This window comes from Ipomoea triloba, chromosome 9 (assembly GCF_003576645.1).
Source record: "Ipomoea triloba cultivar NCNSP0323 chromosome 9, ASM357664v1".
Classification (NCBI taxonomy): Eukaryota; Viridiplantae; Streptophyta; class Magnoliopsida; order Solanales; family Convolvulaceae; genus Ipomoea; species Ipomoea triloba.
The window spans coordinates 3,266,285-3,286,952 of record NC_044924.1 but is presented as its reverse complement, the minus strand read 5'-3'; the positions used below and the strand labels follow the sequence as shown (position 1 = coordinate 3,286,952).

Below are 20,668 nucleotides of genomic sequence, written 5' to 3'. Positions count from 1 at the left end.
AACTAACATTCCAAAGATTTTCACGGACGGAGAGAAAGACCCTGTAAATTTACCAAAAAAAAAATATTCCAAAGATTTTTTTTTTTTAAACAGAAATATATTCCAACTAACAGAATGTAGGCTGGGCATATATGATTGATGCATAACATGTGAAAGCCAATGATGAGAATGCATGTAATAATGAATCTGTTTCATTTTAATTACAAGGTTAAGTTGATTACATTATACATTCAATTTTTTAATACATATATTATACTGAAAGCTGATTGAGATCAGATGTTAAAGTGAGAAAAATTAACGAAAAATGATGAAACGAAACAAATGCAGCTTTTAAAAAGCAAAGACAAAGAGTAAAAATGAAGAACCTTAATATATGCTATACTAATTGATGCATAACATGTCAAAAGCCCGTGGATGAATCTGTATCATTTTAACTACAAGGTTAAATTGACAGATTATACATTTAATTTTTTATACATATATTATACTCAACACTGAGATTAGATGTCAAGGTGAGAGAAATTGACGCAAAATGGATAAAATAAAATAAATTTGACTTTTAAAAATCAAAGATAGGAGTAAAAATCAATAACGTTAATATATGCTATATTATACAATGGAAGATAAAAGGAGATGTTGAGTATTGTACTTCTTATATATGGCTTTTCTTCCCCTCAGTCTTGTGCTTGAAGATAAACAAATTAAAGAAGTAGAAAGAAGAGGATGAAGATATGAAGGTATAGTAGTGGTAGCTGCGGGCTAAGCTAGCTAGATATAGGTTGAAAGTGTGATTGAAGTGTGAGGTAGGGGAAGAGATTTATACTACAAGCTAGCAAATAATAATAATCAACATCATCATATGAGAACTGAACGAGAGGGATGAATTTATGAATTGAGAGAAAAATACGCTGCTTGCCATTACATCAAAGAATACTATTTTATGGTTCTGTAGCTCAATAAGACGCATGAACAACATCATACATATTTACGAGAAATTGTGCATGGGTAAACCTTTACCAGAAGGTGTGCATGGGTAAATCCCGCATTGACCCTAGGTTGTCCATTACTAATAAAATTATGTAGTTATCTAGTTAACAGTTAGACCAACTATTGGTTGGGTTGCGCCTAATAACCTTTTAATTTGTCGTGGATCAATTTCAAAGAACTTGCTACATCTGTGCCATTGCTTCTGCCTAATAACGGGTGGGAACGCACTATAGTCCCAAATGATTGTACACTAGTGCTCACAAGACTAATCCTTACATCATTTTTTTAGTTTTTAGTAAGATCCGATTGCTAATGTTAGCAAAGCAAACTTGGCTTCCTAGGATTGATCATAGGTTAGGAATCCATGAAAATGATGTAAAAGAAGCTAGGCAAGTGAATAGCACAATTTAAATAATATAATGGCATATGTGAAACCCATGACAATAATAAAGCCCAGAGTAATAAACATAACACCCATAATACCATATGTGAAAACCAGTTGTTGGGAAGCCCACATAGGAGGCATGCACATTCACACGTTAGAATTTAGAAAGTCATATTCTTGATTCAAAACCTTAGCTTATTAAGATAAGCCCAAGTCCTTTTCATCTTCTACAGGAATAAAATTGAACCCAACAAGTTGTTAGGCAAATTATTGTGTGGACCGTAATAAAAAGTACATTTTTAATATACTACATGTCACTTAATTATAAGTCTTCGGACATTGAATATCAATCTCATTTGATTCCTATTTTGACGAAAACATGCAAATTTGAATGGATCAATAGCTAGTCGGGCAAAATTGTAATTAAGTCATGAATGATCAGTCACAACAAGAAACCTAGAAAGTCCCACTTTATGACCAATTTTTTTTACATCCTCTCGGACTTGCTCCTTGAACTCCTTAAAAGTAAATCTCCTGTATAAACGAGGCTCAAAAGAAGAGCTAATCACTGTATCATACGATGGACACAAGAAAAAAGCCGTCGAGAATCTCTCCCTCGTACTATTAGTAACAACCCGATGCTCAACGCTTCTGTAAATCCCATTGCTCCACGCCTGCACACACATAACAACCACCAGTCACTTTAATCAGTCATGACACGTACGTTACACATAAAACACGTAACGAATAAGCTATAAGTAACGATGACACAAATAATATATGTCCGTACCTCGAACAAATCACCAATGTTGATAACGAGTGCATCTGGATTGGGTTTAACGGACACCCATTTTCTATGTTTGACAAGCTGCAATCCAGGCACGTCATCCTGGTGAAGAATGGTGAGGAAATCGCTGTCCGTATGAGGCATCAAGCCGAGGCTGTGGAAGGAGATGGGGCGTGGAGGATATCGATTCATTCGAATGTAAGAGTGGGTCAGCAAACATGTTTCTTGAAAGTATGTCGGGCTGGAGCCCACCTTCTCCGCCAAGATTGCGGCCAACTTTTGCCCTAGCTCGTACAACGGTATCGCCACCTGTCGCATTATTGAGCTGTAATTGGAATAAACAATAATTTTCCTCAATTAGTCTCTATTTATTCAATTATTGCACGGACTACCCGCAATAATTATAGTCAATAAGCCATATGTGAATATATCAAATCAAATAAAAGCATACAACTTTATGTCTTTATGGTAGTTAAAGAATAACTACTCTTAAACTTTAAGTAAATTTAAACGAGACTTTAATAAATAAATAAATAAAAATCAGTATCACAATTTTGTTCTTTAAAAACGTACTTTATGTTCAATAATGCATTTTTTTAACTAATTCAACTTAATAATTGTATTAATTTTTTTTTTATATATAAAAATGCTTATTGCACTCTTTCAATGTGTAAAATAAAAAATAATATATAAATACATAAATGTTGTTTATTATTTTAAATATTAATGTGTAATAATTGTTTAGATTTTAAAATACAGATATATATAGGCCGCTCATCATGGTTCATCAATAATTGAGTTTCTAGTATAAAAAATAACGCGACGTCAAATTTATAATTATTGTAAACTTTTAAGTTTGTAATATTTATAAAAAATAATCCTACCCTTTTTTTTTTAATTTTCAACAACTCTCAAACTTTAATCTAGTCAAATGGATGGATCATATCGGTCTTCACTTTTTACAGGTTTTTACTTGCTATTTTCTAAGAGTGTTTATTGAGGAATCTGGATTTGTTACCTTAAAAATGTGTGGATGGATATGTTTGTTGAAGAAGATATTTTTTTCCTGGCTAAAAAGCAACATTCTAGTATGTTCAGATTGAAACTTGTCCACAACCACAAGGAGCAAAAAGCCATGTTTAGTTATATATGGCAAATTTGGTCGTACCACAAGTCATACCTGGAGGATGGTGTGTTTGTCGGCCTTTTCATTTCACTTTCTCCTATTTTCTTTTCTTTATTAATTACATAAAGTTGTTAATTAATAATTAAAATTAAAATATCATTAATGTTTCATGCATGCATGGCGGCGAGGGGGAGAAGAAGTGAAGTTAAGTACCTGAGGTGGTGGTTGCCGCCGTCGGCGTAGATATCGCTGAGCTGGACGTGAAAAGCTTCCGACCAAGACAACTCTCTCACGCGCGAAGCTGACGGTGATCCCCACCGGTAACTCCCCTCCGAGAAGTTGAATTCTTTGTCCGCCATAGCCTTCTCCTTGAACGGCCTCTTGAACAGCTTCACTTCTTCTTTCCTCATCGTCTCCAATATCTCCCGTGGAATTCCGTGGTTCACCACCTGGAAGAAACCCCACTCCTGAGAAGCTCTCGCGATCTTGTTCTTGCACTCCTCTCTTGCCATTTCTCCTCGGCTAAGCTCTTCAAGATCAATCAATGGAAGCTCCCTTTCGTCCACCGCTATAACCTCGTCCACTTCGCTGCTTAATCTCGGCGCGTAATTAAATTCGTCAAAAAGTTTCTTGTATGCCTCCTCGAATGGTGGATCTGATGATTCTCCGATTTCTCCCATGTTTCAAGGCTAAAAAATCACTATTAGCTATTCGAATGGGTTAAAAAATCAATATATGTGCTTAGTTTTTTTTTAAAAAGAAATTATAATAAACAGCTATGAGCTAACAGCTCATTTATGAAACATTTTTCTACACTCAGCTAATATTATCAACTAGCTAGTCATTCTCTGTAACCCAATCAGCTAATAGTTATCAGTTAACAACCATTTACCAAACAGGGTCGCTGGAATTGATGAAGTTCCTGCATGCTAGCTATTTGTGAGGTTTAAGTCATGTTTGGCAATTAATTAGCTTCTAGTTATTAATTAACAGCTAGTCTTCTTTAAAAAAAAAAAATTAACAGCTAGTCTTAATATAATTGTTCTTGCAGGGTAATCTTAATCAGGTTTAAAAAAAAAAAAAAAACACAATTTATGAGGTTCTTGAGAATTATAAGTCGATGAAAACATGCATGAACACCAATCTGGGGAACAGATTTGAAGTTGCTCCGATTCATATTTGTCTGTGAAGTTGATAGGAAGAAAATGATTGACTTCTTTGTCAGAAGATGTATTTACTTCAGTTCATTACTCTATAGAAAATGATATATTTCTCCAATGGATATAAGAGAAAATGGGATAGATATGGAGAATATATCGAGATATAGTGATTTTTTGGGGTGTTTGGTAAACTACATATTGAACCAAACTACCCAACAACTAACAAGTGGATGACACACTACATGTTGCTATATATCATGTTTAATGTCTTAAACTTCTTGTCTGTACGTTAAGTGGAGGCATTTATGTAAACCGTACCGGATCTCTTGCCCCCTAATACTTTGGGATGTTAATTAAACTAGGCTAGACATATATGATTGATGCATATTGCATAACATGTGAAAAGCCAAGGATGAGAATGCATGTAATAATGAATCTGTTTCATTTTAATTACAAGATTAAGTTGACACTGACATTATGCATTTACTTTTTCTAATACATATATTATACTCAACACTGATCAGATGTTAAAGTGAGAAAAATTGACGCAAAATGGATGAAACGAAACAAATGCCACTTTCACAAAGCAAAGATAAGAGTAAAAATCAAGAGCGTTAATATATGCTATACTAATTGATGCATAACATGTGAAAAGCCAATGATGAGAATGCATGTAATAATAATGAATCTGTTTCATTTTAATTATAAAGTTAAGTTGACAGATTTTATACTTAACACTCAGATGTTAAGGTGAGAGAAATTGACGCAAAATAAATGAAATGAAACAAATTAAATGTGACTTTCAGAAATCAGAGATATATAGGAGAGTAAAAATCAAGAACGCTAATATATGCTATACTATACAATGCAAGATAAAAGGAGATGTTGAGCATTGTACTTCTTATATATGGCTTTTCTTCTCCTCAGTGTTGTACTTGAAGATAAACAAACTAAAGAAGTAGAAAGAAGAGGATGAAGATATGAAGGTATAGTAGTGGTAGCTGCGGACTAAGATAGCTAGATAGGTTGTAAGTGTGATTGAAATGTGAGGTAGGGGAGATATTTATACTACAAGCTAGCTAATAATAATAATCATCATCATTATATGAGGATTGAACGAGAGGGATGAATTTATCTCTCAACACGCTACTCGCCATTACATCAAAGAATACCTTTTTCTGGTTCTGTAGCTCAATATGACGCATGAACAACACCATACATAATTAATTATATTCTCTCCTTACCTTTTTCACTCCCATTCCTTAGCTTACATTTGTATTTTAATTTGTACAACTTAACGTTGCATAAATTCAACCTTACCATCAACATTTCCTTGGAATTGAAGATCAGAACAACTTCAATTTCCATTCATTAAAAACCTAGCAAATTTGTACCACCTAATTATATTCAAATGGCTCTCCTTCTTCCAAGTCTTGTCTTCCTTCATCATTCATCCATTACTATACCCGCTTCTCTGTCTCTCTCTCCATCTCTCATTCTAAGTCGGAGCAAAACAAAAAATCTTCCCTTAGCTTCCACGAATCATCAAAAAGCCATTGTTTCTTGTTCTTTTTTTAAAGCTTTTTTCATGAATAGTAGGTATTATACGGAGTATATGTTAGTGAGGATAATGAACCGGTAGGGTGCATGTGAGTTGGTTCAATTTATTTATAAATAAATAATTAATTAATTAAAAAGGGCATGCAATATAATGATAAATGATATATATACTAAAATAGTGAAGTTTAATTGACATAAAATTTATGTGTTAAGTATCAAAGGAAATACTTAACAACTTTTTTCTTTCAATATGTAGGAGTGCTTCAAGTTAGGATACACAAAATGTGATCATGTTTCTCCAAAACTAATGGGTGTCAAGATTGATTGCACCACATTTGGCCGAGAGTGAAATACGTGCAATCTAAATTGTCTATCATCTACATGTGTTGTTATCAAGTTCATATATATATATATTGAACATTTATTTAATCACACATGTATAATAACTTAACAAATAATATATTAAATATTAAATTTCAATATTAGTATAATCTTAGCTTAGAATTGAAACAAAACACCTCTTATTTTAACGTGATGTTTAATATACTAAAAAAATTCATCCACGCAGATAAAGAGTGCATATATTGACATACCCGGGCCCATAAGCCTTTTACGCTGGCTTGATATTTTTAGCACCCAAATGCTAACCATTCTAATCAGCAGGCCTAATCAATCATCATGCGCAAATTATTCTGTAGACCCGAGTCCACCTTACCAGGTGAACTTGGATTTTAGATGTTCACAATTTACCTTTTAAAAATTTACAATTTGTATACTACGAACACACAATGTTAACACACACAATTTATGTGTTTTGACTTAAAAACACAATTTATATTCTAAAAATTTAAAATTTCAATACTAAAAATATATTGTTTAGAACTAGGGTCCACCGGTGGACCTGGTCCATGATATAACAACTCATCATCATGTTTTGACATTCCAGATTAACTACAATCCAATTTTCATGGAGGAGATGATCTCACGGTTTTTGAATCCAATTGCATCTATTGAATTAACAGTTTTTACCAATTTATTTGTTTGTTCATTCTATATTGTCTTCTAGAAACAAAACAAATGACATAAATAGTACCCCAAAAAAAAAGGTGGAGAGAGATTAAAGTGTCTAGAAAATTGTGTCTCTAGAAATCTCCATCCACTTCTTTCTTCTCAAGCATCTTTATTCTTTTTCCCAAAATTAAGATTGAATGTCCCACCTCAACCCTACAAAGCATGTGAGAGGATGTAGATCATGATAACTTAGTGGCTCTACAGATAGGACTTGTCGTTGCCGAGTTTCAAACCTTTATTTCTTATCTCAAATATTACTTACTTCACTAGTGAGTTAAGCATGTACGGACAGAGATTGTGTCTCTAGAAATCTCCATCCACTTCTTTTCTTCACAAACCTCTCCATTCCCTTTGGCCAAGTGGTGCCCAACGTCAAATTTGTTTATATGGAAACTATGGATGGATTTTGTTGAAGTGGTTTGCCCTACTAGTAGCAATGCACAATGTGAGTTTCATTCAGAGTGTATTTTTATTTAATGATAATAGGTTTTCTTGTAAATAAAAGTATATACAATACGTATTCATGTATTTATTTTGTGATTTATATATTGTGTTTATCTAATATAAATGTGTTAAATTTTTCTTAACGTTTTTTCAGGCATTTTATAAGTAGGGTATAATCCATCTATCACATTCTAATAGTCATATAAAACATTTTTATATATGCATGTTTTCTAATACATCTCATATAACTTTTTTGTAATAAAAAAAAAAAAGAAAAAAAAAAAGAAAAGTAAAGACTCAAGGGGTTCTCCTACCTATTAGACTCTCTTAAGAGAGTTGATAAACTTTCCTTTTGAGTTGAAGTATCCATCATTGGTGATTTATTTGAAAGTTGGTACTTGGTATGCCGCAACAAAAGAGGCTACAATATATGGTAGAAAGTATTTAGAGAAAGACTACATGGTGGTACATAATGAGATCCCGTGAAAGCTGAAAAGAGTTCAAAATAATAGCGGTTTAATTTAGAATGGGTTACCACAAGCATTGACTTCTCAACGATTGTTAATGGTAAGATTCTATGTCAACTCTATAAAAACTTATGCACTGATATATAAATTTAGAAGGTTTCCCATTTATTGAATTCTTCTTTTGATTTTGAGTTCTCATTTAATTTTCTATTTTTTTAAAAAAATCAAAACTACTAATTTTTTATTCGATAACAATTTAACTCTAAATTAATCAAAATTCAATATAAGTATTGAGCGTCCATATATATAGCATATTTCTAGTTTAGTTTATTAGTGTATATGTTGCTATAAGCAGTACGTGCGTGTCTCTATATGTATATGAGTGGTATTCTCTCAACAATTTCTTTATTCACTTTTCTTTTTGTTTCTTGGGCCCCATGATAAATTACATTGGACTACACATATATGTGGCCTTTTTTACCCCTATCAAACGTATCTGTGGCTTTAAATTAAGTAGGTTTGCAGATATCCAAATGATTTGAAATCGGACCATATATAACATGTCATAATCGACCGACATGCACTTACCGTGCATCACGTATCCACGTTTGTGTATCCGCTTAACGTCAAATATTGTGTATATATAATTGGTTTGTGTTCAGTTTTCATGTCGTGAAGTCCCATTATAGAATTACGTACAAAGAAAAAATGGTTAAATAAGCCCCTAAAATTTTTACAAGAAATCAATTAGGTCTTAAATTTTTAAAGCTACAATCAAACTCACAAATATATTATTTTGGAACAATGAAACTCACAAACCTGTTAGTAATTTGTAATTGCAAGTCAACTAGGATAGATTCTGGTGAACGTTCAACCAAATTTCGGGCATCCATGTGAAATACCAGCGATTGGCAACCATTTGACGGTTGTCGGTCACGTTTGGAGAAGGCGACCAAATTTGTATTTGACATGGATTGCTAGAATTTGATCGGGCGTTCACTGGAAATTCATTGGAGTTGGCTAGAACCCTATTTGACATGCAATTATAAGTTACCAACAGATTTCATTGCTTTAAAATAATATATTTGTGGATTTAATTACAGCTTTTAAAAAGTTTATTTCTGGAATAAAATTTAGGGTCTTATTTGATTTTTTTTTTCAATTACAAACAATATTGATATTCTATTTGTGGATGGAATAGGTGCTTGTTAGGATATTTATAGTCACCTAGTACTACATCCATTAAAAGAAGTTGAAGCACACAAGCATTTGGAAAGTTTACTTGGCTTCTCCTTAGCCACATATATTTCCTTACCACTTTTTCTTTCCTAGTTGAGGCCTCAAGGAGGAATTGCACCTGAATTAAAAAGGGGTGATTAGTGGGTGTAATTAAAACTTTTTTCAAGAAAAAAATTTTCTTTAAATTTAAGGAAAATGGAATTCTTTTTCGTTTGGCTCATGAAAAATTTGTTCTACATAAAAATGTTTTGAAGAAAAAGTTTTCCTAGGCTCAACTTTGATAGTTTATTTTTCATAGACATCGGGAATAAAGTATCACTTGATAGGATTTTTTACCTTTATAGAACATTCTTAATTATCTTAGACCAAAATGTGTATAATAATTTTTATTATATTATAATAAATATATAATTATAAAATTTAAATTTATGAAATTGTAATACATAACTTTAGAATATTTTAATTTAAAAATCATTGTTACTTTTATTATCATTATCATTGTATAGGCGACCTTTATACTCAATATTTCATACCATTCCAAACTCAACCAAATAATGGAATCAATATTGTAAATACTTTCTTTTCAATGCACCAACTAAATAATGGAATAAATCTTTATGGTGATTTCTTTTCCATTGAATTTCAGTTACATTTCTCCTTAAATATTTTTCGTGAACTAAACGGGCAAAAAAGTGATAGGAGTTCGAGGTAGAATAGAGATGTATGTTGGGCCTAAAGAGCATAGGTAGGATTTATATTGTGCTAGGAAGAGAGAGCAAGGATTAGGCTTAAAGGGCTTGAGAGATGAGGTATGAAGTGTGAAGAGGTGCAAAGTTGGAGGGGTATAAATAGGAAGGGCTTAACCCACACTTTGATCTCATAGAATATTTATGAGAACGTAAATCACAATAATTCAGTGACTTAGCAAATAGGACCAAATGTTACCGTACAAGAAATTTGCCTATTTTGAACATAATTTTCATGCTATTGAGTATTGATGTCGAGTTTCATTTTTTTTTTTGGGAAAACCTATATTAATAAATTAATAAATCACTCATAACTGACTAATTTTCGTTGCAACCTTAAATCTTTCAGTGTCTAATGGGCTTAATGTTTTCGGTTTTAGTCCAAACTACGGATAAGGCCATAGGATGCCTGCAATTTGGGGTCGTTTTTGGAAAATATTTGGGCCAAACTATATGGGCTACTCAAGGCCTAGCTTACTAGCCACCTTCATCAAGGCTCATGTGAAAATAAAACAGGTATTAAGGGCAGATATGTCATTACAATAGAACATCTCATTTCTTATTTATTTATTATTTTATTCATATGTTTACCTCCAAAACCAAAAGAAATGGACTTATGGAGATTCCACTTATTTTACATTCATGGCATGTAGTGACTGTCTCATATGGGAGATCATGAGATTGAGTATGATATTACAATGTAATAGGGTCAGTTGTATTTAAAAAAAATCACATGAAATAGCCAAGAGTTAAACACTCCTCAAATAATAAATTAAAATATTTGATTTTCGATTTAATCACTACTCCTTAAATAAAAAATAAAAGAGTTAATTTTCAATTATGATGATTTTTCAAATTTAATTATTAACTAATAATTTGATTATATTTTACTAATAACTTAGTTGGGAGTAGAATTGTCAAAACGGACAAGGACAAAAAGTCTCTTCTTTGGTGAGCCTAGGTTTAGATGGCTTGCCCCACATGCCATTGGCGTGCAGGCTAGGTGGCCCCCATCGCCCGACCTTTTTTTTTTTTTTGGTTCTAAAATTAATTTGTTACTTTGTTAAATTTTACCATTTGTACACTATAAAAATAATTACAAATAACCTTTTACATAACGTAAGTACTAATATTAAATTTTAAAACATTAAATAATAATTCTAAAGTTCATCAAACATTAAATGAATATAATGGATTCATATCTGTCTAAATAAACTACCATGATCCAGTCTAGATGCTTTAATTCAATATAATGAAATTGCAGCTAGTCTCAATCTCTAAACGAAGTACTTTCGGTTAATCCTTGAGTAATGGCTCACAAAAATTAACCTAAGGAGTGGCCTCAGACATTATCTCAACTTCAATGACGCAACTTGGCAAGGAGGGCCTAGGATGCTGGCACGAGTTTAACTTACTAATTCTGTAAGTAATATTTGGAAGAAAAAACTAAGGTTTGAATATCAGCAATGACAGTGTGGAAATTATGTTTAAAGTGGATAGATCCCTTGTGTGCATTGACATTTGATTCTTGAGCCATTGAGTCACCGTGATTTAATTTACATACTTTCAAATGCTATATTGAATCAAGGTATGGGAGCCCTTGGTGTTGGGTTCAACCATTTGAGAGAATAAGGAGAGCCTAGGGTAGCTCATGGGCAGCTCAACTGATTACATGATGAAGTTTGGGAAAAATGACTAGGGATCAAGACTTACAAGCTATAGTGTGATACTTTGTCGAGTTGGAGCGTTGGGGACTCAATCTTTTGTGAAGAGAGCCTAGGGTGTTTCAAGAATACCAAGGGATATTCCATTAATTTCCATAATAACTAGTCACATTTAGATAATGGGGATGTGAGCTTAATTGCTTAAAGAGTAGTCCAAGGGTGATTCCACCTTAATTGCTTAAAGAGTAGTCCAAGGGTCATTCCACCTTTTGCTAAGAATACAATTGGTTAATTAATCACAAAATTTCAAGTTAATTTTTTTAAAAAAAATTGTTTATTGCCTTTATCAACTAAAAATAATTTAGGCTGGTTTTCATATCTCTGATATAGTGCTATACAACTGCAACTATACAAGATATTATAGTGACCATGCATTGGGATACTACAAGAAGGAAGATAATGGTGTGATCATCACAAATCCCAAATCATAATCCAAGAGAACCACAACTTTTTTGAATCCTTCCCGATTTTATCAATCTGAATATCTGATCTTACCCCACTTCCCAGATCTTTTTAATTACATATCTTCAGATATTTTTTTGCTCTCAACGCTTTACTTCCAAATATATACTCCCTTCTCCCTTCACTCTCTTCATCCTCATTGCACTCTCCACTTCCCTATCTGATCAGATAACATATCTTCATAGCCACCATCCATGGCCGCCGCTACTCTCACCTCCTCCCTCTCCTCTAAACTCAAACCATCGTTCTTCGATGCCAAATCATCCTTCAATGGAACGCCCGTTCCTTCTCGCGTCCAGGCCGTCAAGGCTTCCTCTCACAGCCTCTCAGTCTCTGCATCTTATAGCTTTGATTCCTTCAAGTTTCAGCCCATCAAAGAATCCATCGTGGCGCGTGAAATGACCCGGAGATACATGATGGACATGATTACCTACGCCGACACCGACGTTATCGTGGTCGGAGCCGGATCCGCGGGGCTCTCCTGCGCCTACGAGCTCAGCAAGAACCCCAACGTCCGCGTCGCCATTATTGAGCAGTCGGTCAGCCCCGGCGGCGGCGCGTGGCTCGGAGGGCAGCTGTTCTCCGCCATGATTGTGCGGAAACCGGCGCAGATGTTCCTGGACGAGGTGGGCGTGGAGTACGAGGAGCAGGACAACTACGTTGTGATCAAACACGCGGCGCTCTTCACCTCCACCATCATGAGCAAGCTCCTGGCCCGGCCGAACGTGAAGCTCTTCAACGCGGTGGCGGCGGAGGATCTGATCGTGAAGAACGGGAGAGTGGGCGGGGTGGTCACTAATTGGGCTCTGGTGTCGATGAACCACGACACACAGTCTTGTATGGACCCCAACGTTATGGAGGCTAAGGTTGTCGTGAGCTCGTGCGGCCACGACGGACCGTTCGGCGCCACCGGTGTTAAGCGGCTGAAGAGCATCGGAATGATCGATTCCGTGCCCGGAATGAAGGCCCTCGACATGAACACCGCCGAAGACGCCATCGTTAGGCTCACCAGGGAGATTGTTCCCGGGATGATCGTCACCGGCATGGAAGTCGCAGAAATTGACGGAGCTCCAAGAATGGTAATCAATTACTAACATTCATTAAATTATTGATTTTTTTAGTACTATAGAAAATGCTATATCTGTTCATAACTATTTTTCTCAATCAACTGAAATACAATTTGGTGTCACTGGATCACAAGGTCACACTAATTCTAATTCTGGGTATGATGGAATTGGTTTTTCAGGGGCCAACATTTGGGGCGATGATGATATCAGGGCAGAAGGCGGCTCACTTGGCGTTGAGGGCATTGGGAGAGGCAAATGCGTTGGATGGGAGTGCGAGAGAAGTTGCAGCGCCGGAGCTCATCCTTGCATCCGCCGAGAATGAAGAAATTGCTGATGCTTAAGACTTTAGATCATGGAAATTGTATGAATAATAATAATAAAATTGTTGCAGAGGAATGAAGGGGACATGAAGCCTTGTAGGTTCTCTGTATAATTGGAGACCGGAGGCTGATTGAGATTTAGATCGAATATTCGAATGGATATGCATGGTTGCCCACTTGGCTGTTTATGTTGTCTATCATTTCTTAACAAATTGCAACTATTTTTGTAATTTGATCGGTAAGAAACTTAATGGCCGTCACTGCTTCTACCTTGGAAGCCAGTGATGGAGGTGAATCACTGGTAGGAAGCTGGAACCGAACAGGAATCGAACCTTGGACATGATTAATCACCGAATGTGACACAAATAGTTGTACGTTATGTCTAGGGGCGGAGCTAACAAAAATCCCAGTAAGAGGAAATATTAAAACAAAAGAGATAGTTTAAAAAATAAAACACTTAAAAAAGAAATATAGTAATAAATATTGTTGGATATAGACAAAAAATAATAATAATAATAAAACACATCCATACTTTATAAAAATATTCCTAACAAAATGTGAAGCACAATTAATTTGATAGAATAATTCAAATAGAAAACACATTATAAATTACACATTTTATTATTATAAATTTATTTGATATATATATATATATATATATATATATATATATATATATATATATATATATATATATGCAAAGGCTATATATGGGGTAGGTGTAGGCAGCCTTTATGACGGTTAACAAAGCAAAGTTGCTATAATGCTTTATAAATATTATTTTTAATGAGAGATAAGTTATGAAGACAACAAATTTTCACCAAAATTTTGTTATGTCAGATGTTTTTTCTATAAATAACCAAAGACCGACCACACTTGTTATGTGAGATTTTCAAAAAAATATGACATAGCAAGTGAAGTCGGTCTTTGGTCCATGCAATTTTATACTCCGTATATCCTTAAAGGAGGTAATATGAAATAAAAATCATATAAAATTTTTCACAAAACTAGGTGAAATTTACATTTAATACTATCATATCATATCAAAATTACTAAACAAGATATAGAGTATTTCTAAAATTTAGGTGTTGATTTCCAAAAACAGATTTCCAAAATACTATAGAGATTATTACCAAAATCCAGGTGTAATATCCAAACAAATATGAAGATTTTCAAACTAAGGGTGTGTTTGGAAAGCAGGAAAATGACTTCTGGAAAATATTTTCTGGAAAATGAGTCATTTTTCGAAAAATGATTAAATTTTCAGTGTTTGGATGCATTCTGGAAAACTGTATTTGTGTGTTTGGTTTATTTTCCGAAAAATGGATAGAAATATATAATTATATATTTTTATTATTTTATTTAAAATATTAAAATATTTATAATAATATTTAAAATAATATTTATAATTTACAATAATAATCAAAATTAAAAAAAAAAAAAACCGTTTCCGCAGCGAGGAACCAGAGCACTCCTCTGGTTCCCAGCGGAAACCATGTGGTTTCCGCCGGAAACGGTGATGTGTGTGTGTGTTGTTGTGGGCGGAAAATGACTTCCGTCCAAATTTGGCGGAAGTCATTTTCCGCCAAATGAGGGTTATTTTCTCCAGTCAACGGAAAATGATTTCCGTTGATTGGGTTTTCCAATGCTTGCCAAACACCCAAAGCCCGGAAAATGATTTCCACCCTAAGATAAGGAGTATTACAAAAATTTAGGTGAAAATTTCAAAAAACTATGAAAAATTTCAAGATGAGATATAAAGATTTAAACTTGAAAGTGACCAAGTTAATATTAACTTTGATAGTTCACAACACGATTCACTTACTCTTTAACTCGAGCGTCGTGTTTTTAGTTTGGTCCAGAGAATTTGGCTCTCCACTCCTCATTGTATTCATAATTTTTTTTTTCTGATTATTATGCATAATACACCTTTATTAAAAAAGAAAAAAGAAATGCGTACAATAATCTAAATAGCCAAAAAAAAATGCAAAGCTAAAATTATATTTTTAAAAAATGTTGCATTCATCTTAAAAAATCAAAAGAAAAATAATGGACCCAAATCACCCAATGTTTGATGGAAAATTAATTTAGGATAATACGGAGAAATAAGCTTTATGATTTTTTTTAATAACTGAAAAACAAAACGGAAAGAAAGTCGGAGGGGCCCAATTCTTGTATATGATGAAGTGTCGCTTTACTACTGGACAGTCTCATAATCTCCACATCACATAGAATGCCCGACCCGAGTCTATTCCAACCCGAGGACCCGGAAGACCTAAGTCGTCGGTCTTCCCCCTTCAACTCTCCCATCAGTTCCTCCTGCAAATCTGCAATTGCAAACCCTCAGAATTGAAGAGAACAATGGCGATCTCTTCAACTCCGACGCTCCTTCTCCTCGGCGCCCTCCTACTCCTCCTTGTCTCCGCCAACCATTCTCTGTCTCCGAGCGATGCCGTATCGGAGTTGACCCGCCTCCGATCGCAGTCCCCCACCGGCGTAATTCACCTTACCGACTCGCTCATGAGGCGCATCATGTCCGTCTCGGCTCCTCGCCCCTATTCTATCCTCATCTTCTTCGACGCCCAGCAGCTCCACTCGAAAACGGAGCTCTCCTTGCCCGCCCTGAAGACTGAGTTCGCTCTCCTGGCATCCTCGTTCCTCGCAAACAACCCCGATTCAAAAATCAACAGCAAGCTCTTCTTCTTCAACATTGAATTTCAGGAATCCCAGCAGACTTTCTCGCAATTTGGAGTCAATTCGTTGCCCCACATCCGTGTTGTCCCACCTTCAGCTACTGACCTGAAGAAGGATTCAATTCAAATGGACGCCTCGGATTTTTCCCGAATGGCGGAGTCGATGGCGGAGTTCGTGGAAGCGAAAACAAACCTCGAGGTCGGGCCGATTCATCGCCCGCCCGTTGTTTCTAAGAAGCAGATGATGTTTATAGTGGCCATTTTACTGATATGGAGTCCGTTTTTAATAAAAAAGATTGTTACTGGTCATACTCTTTTGCACGATAAGTATGTTTGGATGGCTGGGGCGATATTCGTCTACTTTTTCAGTGTCGGAGGGGCAATGCATAATATTATTAGGAAAATGCCTATGTTTTTGGCTGATAGGAATGATCCTGGGAAGTTGGTCTTCTTTTACCAAGGGTCTGGAATGCAGCTGGGAGCTGAGGGATTCTCTATAGGGTTCTTGTATACCATTGTTGGAGTGTTGTTAGCCTTTATGACTCATGTTCTGGTTCGGGTGAAGAGCAGGAGTGCACAGATGATGGTCATGGTTTTCGCACTCTTTGTTTCATTCTGGGCTGTCAAGAAGGTGATTTCCTTGGATAATTGGAAGACTGGTTATGGGATACATGCTTACTGGCCTTCCAGTTGGATGTGAAGTGATGATTTATTGGTGGTTCACTGAGTTAGCCTGATTTTAGTAGGTATGAATTTTGTACTAGCTTACTCTGTGTCCGATGGTATTGTTGAAACGATATTATTAACTAAAATTTCCAGATTCCTCTCACTTGTATGGACTATACGTTGTATTAAAGCATTTATATGCTAGTTGTACTTTTGAAAATGGATTATATGCCTAATATGCACTGCTTATTATGTATGTGGGCAACTTCTTGTTCTAGCTTCTTAAAATTGACTGATCCTGAAGCTCCCTATTTCATGTTCTTTGAGTAAGTAACTATATGATTGAACAGGTATCAACTTTGTATTAGAGATGATGCTTAACAGTTTAAGTGATATCCAATTTTTGTAGCTGGTGATCTTATCTGCCTTTCAGGAAGAATGGCCATTGATTTCATAAAGGCATACTTATGAAAGAAAATACACATAGTATCATCATCATAAAAGCATTTGGTTGCATTTTTTTTGGAAAAGATTTTAGTACACACGAGTTTAGTTGCTTTTCAAAGAACTGTTTAGAAAACCTGATCTTCTTGACATCCTCTTAGCTATTGTACTAAGAGTTCTGCTTTCTGTTGATTCCTTAATGTAGTCCTTTGAACCTGAACTACTTGAAAATTCGCTGTTTCCTCCATCCTTAGAAGCTCTTGCAAGGTTGGTTTAATTTCTAAACATGGTAATCATGTGAAGTCCCTTGGAAACTAAAACCACTTAATTAACGTTTCCTCTAGTTTTAGGAGATATCACAAGTACATGTATGGATGTGCATACCATTAGCTTATTCCATTTAATAGAATATAATAAACCTATTTGACATACAGAATCTCTTTCCTAGACGACATAACCTCTATATACCTTGCAGATTTGGCCTTGTTTGATTCTTCCAAGTGTCTCAGACTTGATCCCTTTCATTATATTCTAACCAACTTCCGTTCAAAGTTTTCTTTGAAGATTAATTTATAATCTTGACAGTATTGATATGCATCCACTGTGATTCTTTGCCTGGAAGGGCAACTAAACTGGTTTGAATAGCACTCAAACATTACTCAAGTCATCTGCTTATTATACTTCAGCAAAAATAAACAATTGAATGCCAAGAAATATTTTTCTCTAAGATCAGTGTCGTACATAGTTGACTTAAGCAGATTAATGTCTAAACAGCTCTATAAATCTCTCCTTCATTAGCTTTTCCCCATAAATAGTTGACTGAAGCAGATTTACATCTAAATGGTTTTATAAATCTGCAACAATAAATTGTTGTCAAAGATCCAATGTGTGGATCACCTGGCTATGCTATTCTGGTTTTTGCCAGATATTCTGCTATTTGAGTTGTATTGTTTCCAAGTGTGGAACCCTTTCAGGGAAGTTTTCTTGTATATGTAATTAATGTTCCATGTAAGAGATCTTGAACTTTTTATTCCCAAGCCCCCTTGCAGGTCTTGGCTGCATTGTGAGGTCTATAGACCTTATTGCTTCGGTGAAGTGACACCCATGGAGTCCTCAGATCTAGTTACTAATGATGTGCCTATTCTTGAGATTTAAGTGGTTAACTTTATTAGTTAGTTCATTTTCATTTACCTCAATATAAAGGGCACATAGCATGTGGTTAAAGAAACCACAACAATTTCATTCCGGCTTGTGATTGTCTTAACTGCATTTGATTGACTATTTGATGTCAGCATTGGTACATATCTCTGCCTTGAACAGATGAATATGATGCTGGCATTGCTCTGATACAGTGATACTATTATGCATCCAGCCCTACTTCATAATTATCATTCTGTGGAAATTGTTGCATTTGATTAGAATCCGTGCAGATACATTATGTAGACGGCAAAAGGTTTTTTACAAAGAGTAGCCTTTTTTATTGGACAGATATAGTCTATGTTATGCAATCCAACTCCATCTCTTATCCATTTGATTTCCCAGACTAGAAGGTTCTTTCTCCTCTTTATTATTACTTAGCTATGCGTACTAGTGTTGAGGAGCCAGGAGTTTTTATTTTGTGAAATGATGGAGCTTTTGGCCAGGAAAGAATATATTCTGGTCTGACTCAAATCTGTCTCCATGAAAGTTAAACCACTCTCTCTGGGATATATATGACCCTTTTTCAAAGTCATGCAACATGCTTGCGTAGGATTGATCTCTGAATCAGGTTTTATTTATTATATGCACAAAAGTAAAAGAAGTGCTGGTGGTCGGCCAGAAAGCTTGAAGGGTTGGCTTGCTTCAAACAGATTTCACAGCTTTTTTCTTTCTTTTCTTTTTCTACAGAAGCACTTGTTATGCCTCTACTTTAAATTGCTTACCCATGCAGCAGACTAGATACCCTTATATATATATACATGCTACGTTTCTTTTTCTTGATTACCGTTAATCTTTTCCTACTGCTGTTGCCTTGCTTTTCTTTGTTGTTTGTTGAGAACAGAGAATGGGAGAGCAAATTGAAGTTGTTGGGAGATCATTTGTGGATCATTATTACCATCTCTTCGACAATGACCGCCCCTCTCTTGGCTCCCTCTATCAACCCACCTCAATGCTAACATTTGAGGGCCAGAAGTTGCAGGGCGGGGAAGACATCTGTGCCAAGCTTAACGCCTTGCCATTTGGGCAATGCCGCCATGTGGTTAGCACCGTCGACTCTCAACCATCATCCCTTGCTGGCGGGATCATCATCTTTGTGAGTGGCAGCCTTCTATTGCCAGGAGAAGAGCATCCGCTCAGGTTTAGCCAGGTCCATTACTACATACCTTTCTTCTTCCATGATTTAACCACTTGTCTACATATTGTGCTCTATAGCTTTAGAACACAACTGTAAATTGTAATGGATTGTTCTGTGTTGCAGATGTTTCACTTGATTCCTACTGCAGAAGGAAGTTTCTTCGTGCAGAATGACGTTTTTCGCCTCAATTATGGCTGAACGCTAACTGGATTGGTTCTTGACTGATGAGGAAGAATTTTTTTTTTCTTTTTACTCCGAAATATGGCTGGATTTCTTGAATCTATGAATAAATGTATTTTTGTCTTGCAAATATATGCAACTCAAAACTAAGGTGCCATTTGATTCATCTATCATTCATGGGTGCCTCCCTCTAAAGGAGTGTCTAAGTAGGTAAAATATGATTCTTGTGTCTAAAGATTATGAGTTTGATTCTTGTCAATATGATCAAGTCTATTATGCCTGTTTTATTTTTTTTTAATTGCGGTTTACTTCTCTTAGAGTATCTATAATAGTAATTTTTTTTTTTTTTTTTTGAAGAGTTTTTGTAAGTGTAATTAGGAAAGAGAATATGAGATGGAAGATTAAAAAATAAAAAAAATAAACAAAACTGATTTAAAAAAAAAAAAGAATAAGTAAATGTTAGACTGTAGTATTAGGACTCTCTGAGTTTGAGTCACGTTAGGACTAGCTATCCTACTCTACCTGAAACTCCCCTTGTATATATATCTCCTATTCCTCATCATTGTAATTGTTCAATTGAATCAATACAATATTCAGTTCTCATCTGGTATCAGCTAGCTATTCCTCATCATTGTAATTGTTCAATTGAATCAATACAATAGAAAAATAGCTGCATCAGAAACGGTCCGTTCGGAAGAATTAACAGAGCCGTCAGCCATTGGAAAATAAACCTAGGCTAGCTGATACCAGATGAGAACTGAATATTGTATTGATTCAATTGAACAATTACAATGATGAGGAATAG

The 20,668-nt window shown here is 35.1% G+C and overlaps 4 protein-coding genes across 4 annotated transcripts; 3 read left to right on the top strand and 1 right to left on the bottom strand.

The window, feature by feature from the left end:
* Window positions 1–1,549: 1,549 nt before the first annotated feature.
* Window positions 1,550–5,421, bottom strand: LOC116030851 (gibberellin 2-beta-dioxygenase 8-like). Its single transcript, XM_031273204.1, has 4 exons — window positions 5,344–5,421; window positions 3,499–3,974; window positions 2,163–2,484; window positions 1,550–2,046 (listed from the first exon to the last, which is right to left on the bottom strand). Exons 2-4 carry the CDS (start codon window positions 3,963–3,965, stop codon window positions 1,801–1,803), a joined length of 1,035 nt encoding a protein of 344 aa, XP_031129064.1. The 5' UTR covers window positions 3,966–3,974; window positions 5,344–5,421; the 3' UTR covers window positions 1,550–1,800.
* A 6,857-nt stretch (window positions 5,422–12,278) lies between these two features.
* On the top strand, window positions 12,279–13,740 carry LOC116028414 (thiamine thiazole synthase 2, chloroplastic-like). The gene is made up of 2 exons (XM_031270129.1): window positions 12,279–13,237; window positions 13,405–13,740. The coding sequence occupies exons 1-2, from the start codon at window positions 12,353–12,355 to the stop codon at window positions 13,564–13,566; spliced, it is 1,047 nt and encodes a 348-aa protein (XP_031125989.1). The 5' UTR covers window positions 12,279–12,352; the 3' UTR covers window positions 13,567–13,740.
* Window positions 13,741–15,845: 2,105 nt separating this feature from the next.
* Window positions 15,846–17,162, top strand: LOC116031038 (probable dolichyl-diphosphooligosaccharide--protein glycosyltransferase subunit 3B). Its single transcript, XM_031273468.1, has one exon. The coding sequence runs from the start codon at window positions 15,907–15,909 to the stop codon at window positions 16,936–16,938; it is 1,032 nt and encodes a 343-aa protein (XP_031129328.1). The 5' UTR covers window positions 15,846–15,906; the 3' UTR covers window positions 16,939–17,162.
* A 1,079-nt stretch (window positions 17,163–18,241) lies between these two features.
* LOC116030681 (nuclear transport factor 2B) lies at window positions 18,242–20,122 on the top strand. The gene is made up of 2 exons (XM_031272996.1): window positions 18,242–19,695; window positions 19,807–20,122. The coding sequence occupies exons 1-2, from the start codon at window positions 19,393–19,395 to the stop codon at window positions 19,879–19,881; spliced, it is 378 nt and encodes a 125-aa protein (XP_031128856.1). The 5' UTR covers window positions 18,242–19,392; the 3' UTR covers window positions 19,882–20,122.
* Window positions 20,123–20,668: the final 546 nt, after the last annotated feature.

What these genes read in the sequence shown, in the direction of transcription:
- LOC116030851 (XM_031273204.1), bottom strand. Translation starts at nt 3,965, where the DNA reads ATGGGAGAAATCGGAGAATCATCAGATCCACCATTCGAGGAGGCATAC. An exon ending in GGCGGCAACCACCACCTCAG is followed by an intron (nt 2,485 to 3,498) that starts GTACTTAACTTC and finishes TTCCAATTACAG; the next exon opens with CTCAATAATGCGACAGGTGG. An exon ending in ACATTGGTGATTTGTTCGAG is followed by an intron (nt 2,047 to 2,162) that starts GTACGGACATAT and finishes ATGTGTGTGCAG; the next exon opens with GCGTGGAGCAATGGGATTTA.
- LOC116028414 (XM_031270129.1), top strand. Translation starts at nt 12,353, where the DNA reads ATGGCCGCCGCTACTCTCACCTCCTCCCTCTCCTCTAAACTCAAACCA. An exon ending in TTGACGGAGCTCCAAGAATG is followed by an intron (nt 13,238 to 13,404) that starts GTAATCAATTAC and finishes TTGGTTTTTCAG; the next exon opens with GGGCCAACATTTGGGGCGAT.
- LOC116031038 (XM_031273468.1), top strand. Translation starts at nt 15,907, where the DNA reads ATGGCGATCTCTTCAACTCCGACGCTCCTTCTCCTCGGCGCCCTCCTA.
- LOC116030681 (XM_031272996.1), top strand. Translation starts at nt 19,393, where the DNA reads ATGGGAGAGCAAATTGAAGTTGTTGGGAGATCATTTGTGGATCATTAT. An exon ending in ATCCGCTCAGGTTTAGCCAG is followed by an intron (nt 19,696 to 19,806) that starts GTCCATTACTAC and finishes TCTGTGTTGCAG; the next exon opens with ATGTTTCACTTGATTCCTAC.